The sequence below is a fragment of the Humulus lupulus genome, chromosome X (genome assembly GCF_963169125.1).
Source record: "Humulus lupulus chromosome X, drHumLupu1.1, whole genome shotgun sequence".
In the NCBI taxonomy this organism is placed as follows: Eukaryota; Viridiplantae; Streptophyta; class Magnoliopsida; order Rosales; family Cannabaceae; genus Humulus; species Humulus lupulus.
The window spans coordinates 105,989,893-105,994,230 of record NC_084802.1 but is presented as its reverse complement, the minus strand read 5'-3'; the positions used below and the strand labels follow the sequence as shown (position 1 = coordinate 105,994,230).

The 4,338-nt window shown below is 33.1% G+C and overlaps 1 protein-coding gene and 1 pseudogene across 4 annotated transcripts; both read left to right on the top strand.

Annotated features, from left to right (window-relative positions):
- The first annotated feature begins 849 nt into the window (after positions 1–849).
- LOC133803725 (increased DNA methylation 3) lies at positions 850–4,019 on the top strand. Of its 4 annotated transcripts, none has more exons than XM_062241839.1 (4): positions 850–1,104; positions 2,578–2,824; positions 3,160–3,371; positions 3,564–4,019. In XM_062241839.1, the coding sequence occupies exons 3-4, from the start codon at positions 3,203–3,205 to the stop codon at positions 3,821–3,823; spliced, it is 429 nt and encodes a 142-aa protein (XP_062097823.1). In that variant the 5' UTR covers positions 850–1,104; positions 2,578–2,824; positions 3,160–3,202; the 3' UTR covers positions 3,824–4,019. The 4 variants fall into 4 exon arrangements, with proteins under 4 accessions (XP_062097823.1, XP_062097822.1, XP_062097821.1 ...); XM_062241838.1 differs by having other exon boundaries at positions 2,578–2,830; XM_062241840.1 differs by lacking the exon at positions 850–1,104 and adding an exon at positions 2,326–2,469 and having other exon boundaries at positions 2,578–2,830.
- On the top strand, positions 1,111–2,165 carry LOC133803724 (increased DNA methylation 3-like; annotated as a pseudogene).
- Positions 4,020–4,338: the final 319 nt, after the last annotated feature.

Genomic DNA, 4,338 nt, shown 5'->3' with positions numbered 1-4,338 from the left:
ACACTCAATATCAAACTAAAATCTTAATCTAGTCAAAGTTTAAGCTTTATTGCAAAAATATATTCTAAAGTTAAAAATTAATTTTGTAAATTTTTGTAACAACATGTTAAATAATTTTATAAATATTTATGTAAATGTTAGTTACAAAAATAAACTTCTTGATTGTGAAATTAGTTTTGCAAACTGTTGTTACAAAAATGTAAAACTTGTATATAAAATTATTGTAATTCACTACTCTGTAACTACATTTTTATATAAATATATATAATAAGGTGTTTTATAAATAATGAATATCTTCAATTTATATTTTTAAGTTGTATAATATAAATTTGATGGTTACTGTAATTTTTTGGTACAATATTGTAACATATGGAAAGTATAATATTTTTATGTAAATTTGGTTACGATTTCATAACTATAAATTATTTTTGTAAATGTTAGTCACAAAAATATCTTTTCTAGTTATGAAACTAAATTTGTAAACTATTGCTACAAAAATAAAAAATTAGTTACAAATTTTTTCGTAAGTTTTATATAAAAATAAAAATACAATTCTAAAACTAATTTTTGTAAATATTATTTACAAACATGTAAAAGATATTTATAAATTTGTAAACGTTGATCACAAAAATATATATTTTACCGCTTTTATTTAAGATTTAAAAATCACTCCGTATTTATACTTTTGTCACTCTGCATTTTTATCAAAAAATTCCATATTTTTATAATATACCATATTTTTCATATTTTTTAAAAAATTTTAGTGCATTTACGTAGATTTTCCATAATAATACTCAGAGTCGGAAATGGCCTCCTATGCAGATTCAAGGGCTATTGCGAACAGCCCACAACAGTCATAATATGAGCCCAAACATTGACCCAAGTTCCAACCCTAAATTTCTTAGGCTCACCTTTCCCTCGTATCATTCGCTTTCTTCGTTCTCTCCTTGTCGACCTCTGGCCGTCGGGTCTATGTATGAAGTAGACGGTTTATGGAGTTTGCTGTCATCTTCTTTAAGAACATCTCGCCATCGTGGACATCACTTGGAGTTCGTCGTTGCTGTTGTTTCGTTTTCCGTCTCTGTTGAATTGAGATATCAATAGGTGTTTATTTTTGCTTTTTCTTTTCTTTCTGTTTCTTTCCCCGTTAACGGGGTTTCTGTTATTTAACCCTTAAAGGAAAATATTCGAATAAAAACATTTAGTTATAGTCTCGAATTGAATGTGTATGCTCTAGCCTCTGATTTTAGTTCGTGTACGGTGATATATTTTTAGATTTTGATCTATATATGCTTTAATATTTTGTTTTGTTCTTGTTATATTCATGGAAATGCATCTGTTAAGCTATTTTTACAGATGGGTCATTTGTAACAGTAGTGAGCAACACTATTATTAAACCATGCTAAATAACGTATTTATAAAAATTGGCTCTTGTGTTTCTTTTTTCACTTTCGTAATTGTATCTTTTAAGTAATTTGGGTTGGAGTCACTGTTTGATTTACTTTCTTAACTGGCTAGTCTTGATTATAATGCTTCTACTTTGAAAGAAGCTCAAAGTATGGACTTGCAACATCAAAATAACGACCCGTGCAGTCTAGCTAATCATCATCTGATAACCAGCATTTTTTTGCTTAACTTTATCATGGGTATGTACTTAGGACCTGATGTAACTTTTGCTAACCCAAGAAGATCTGCATTTCAAAGATTATCTGAAGATCCTCAACCATATAGATCAAGTGATTTAGGCTCATCATATATTAGTATAGCTTTGCTGGAGAATTTATATTACTACCTCTGAAGAAAAGCTCACCCTAGCCTGAGATTGAAGCCAAATATGTTGCTTAAGTATCTAAAGGGCATTGTAGACAGCTGGCAGTTTACAAGACTTATTCCTTTGGATCTTCATGAGCAGATATGGTATCCTGCAAGCTTTAGGATTGTGAAAGGGATCGTTCTTCTTGATGATCCTATTATATCAAGCATGGAAGAAAATGATTTAAAATAGTTTGTCTTTATGTTGTATAAGTGCTTTCAAGCTAGAAATGGACGAGTTACTTCATTATGAACATGAGTATGAACACCGAAGTAACAGTAAGAAAAATTGCATGAATGGTAAGGAGACAATCATGGAGGCAGTTCATGTGAGGATGATTATTTGTCACTAAGATCTCAACATCAACTCAAGAGAAGGCGGGAATGTGACCCTCTGCCAATGCTTGCATTTCCATGCTTTGTTCCCATGGCATATCATCATAGTCAAGAAGGAGATTTCCGAAGGACATGTATATTTGATGGACAAGCCATCATGTCCATTCACCCTCTCCAAGATGTGGAAAAATGCCCCTCAGAACCAGGTGCATCTATTGTTATATCTGGGACTGCTGGAAAAGGAAAAGCTGGGCCACCAATTGGAGTTGTGGGTGTTGGCGTTAGCAAAGATGCATATTATTTTCGAGTTGCTCTGCCGGGGTTAGGAAGGACTACTATATATTTCTTGTTTTGTTTTGACTTATTTATACTTTTACATGGAATTCAAAGTTGGTCCTCTTAGTGTGGTATATGATTTTGTTGTGGCAGGTAAATTTAGCTGTGAGATTGAATGTGATGGGAAAGTTCATGTCCGAGGATTGATGAGTTGTGAAAAACTATAAAGAAACCTCTGCGCATATTCGAGATGAAGTTCCAACAATTATGCCCACCTGGACCATTCACGTTGTCTTTCAGTCTTCCGGGACCTGAGATCCCAGGCTCTTTGCTCCTACCTTGAGATCAGATGGCATTTTTGAAGGAGTAATCATAAATACAAAGTGATAGGAACTGAGATGTATTAGTTAGTGCATTTCTCCCCGTTTATGCTAACAAATTTTTTTATGGAGTGTCATATATGATATTGAAAGGCATCTTTGGTTCATCCTAATAACTGGTTCTTAGATTCTTAATTATATCACAGCGGCGTGGGTTTTTGTCGGGTGTGATTATTTTTTTCTTTTCAATTACATGAATACTATCACCAAGTAGTAAAGCGGGTTAATATGGCAAGCTGTTTTTATTCTGATTGTATTTTTCATCCATGAATTGTTTGTTTTGCAATAGCAACCTCTAGACTTGTAGAAATATTGGTACCTCAAGCATATTAACTTATTGTTTGGTTATATGTAGGTGAATCATCTCCAGAATTAAAAGGAACCATATTATTGGTAGCATGGATGGGCAAAAGTTTGCTGACAATCCTCAATTAAAGTCGTCGGTTATTCTAACTGGAACTGCAAAGCAAGGTGGCGCTGGGCCTCCAGTTGGTCTTGTTGATGTGGGCGAGAGTGAAGGTGCTTACCTTTTCAGAGTTGCACTTCCTGGAATCAGGAAAGATCAATGTAAGTATTAGGGTATTCATCATTGATTACATATGCGTTCCCTTTAAATTCCTTGCCTCGAAGATGACTTTTATTGGACTTTTGGTATCAATATTTATAGAATATAAGCATGCTAAATAAAGGTCATGAGATTCTAATTTATCCTAAAGGGTATTGGATAGAGAAGTGACCCCCAAGTTTAATGTTTAACAGGCAAGATAAAATGTGAGATTCAACGGGATGGAAGAGTCCATATTGAAGGGGTGATGAATGATGTAGGCCTTTTGAAAGATTCATCAACTGTGTATCATATGAAAGTTCAGCAACTATGTCCCCCTGGACCATTTACCATTTCCTTTAGCCTGCCAGGTCCTGTCGATCCCCGTTTGTTTTCTCCGAGTTTTCGACCTGATGGTATATTGGAAGTGGTGATTATGAAACACAGAATCGTACCTCCACAAGAACATTCATGATCATTATGTAAAGCATTTGAATTGGCCCTTGCCCCTCTCTTTTATGTTGTTTTTGTTTTATATTACATTTTTTTTTGCTAGAAGTCTATTATATTTATAATGCAGAGATTACTATTTAAAATATTGATATGCGCATACATATTGTGAGCACTTTATTTTCAACAATGGACGTTCACATGTACGTATATTTGTCCTACTTGCACCGTGCTCTACTTAATTATATGGTGATTATTGGGTATGCATGATACCACAGTGGATGTTCTTTACTAATTTACCAGGGATATATTTAGTTTCACTTTTACCATAATAATATGGTACTGTCCAAAATGATATGACCTAGCCTTTTTCTTTATCCTGACCATATACTATTTGCTATTTGGGCTCTAAGGGGTATTACAGACCAAAACATACTTGGACGAAATTGTTGTCTTTTCAACAAGATAATACATTATTATTATTATTATATCATTTAATAATGAAATTATTAAGAAATTTTGTCCATTTATTAGTCATTA

Bases quoted from the DNA above. Each gene is read 5' to 3' on its own strand.
- LOC133803725 (XM_062241839.1), top strand. From the start codon at position 3,203: ATGGATGGGCAAAAGTTTGCTGACAATCCTCAATTAAAGTCGTCGGTT. The intron at 3,372-3,563 runs GTAAGTATTAGG...AATGTTTAACAG, and splicing joins TGGAATCAGGAAAGATCAAT to GCAAGATAAAATGTGAGATT.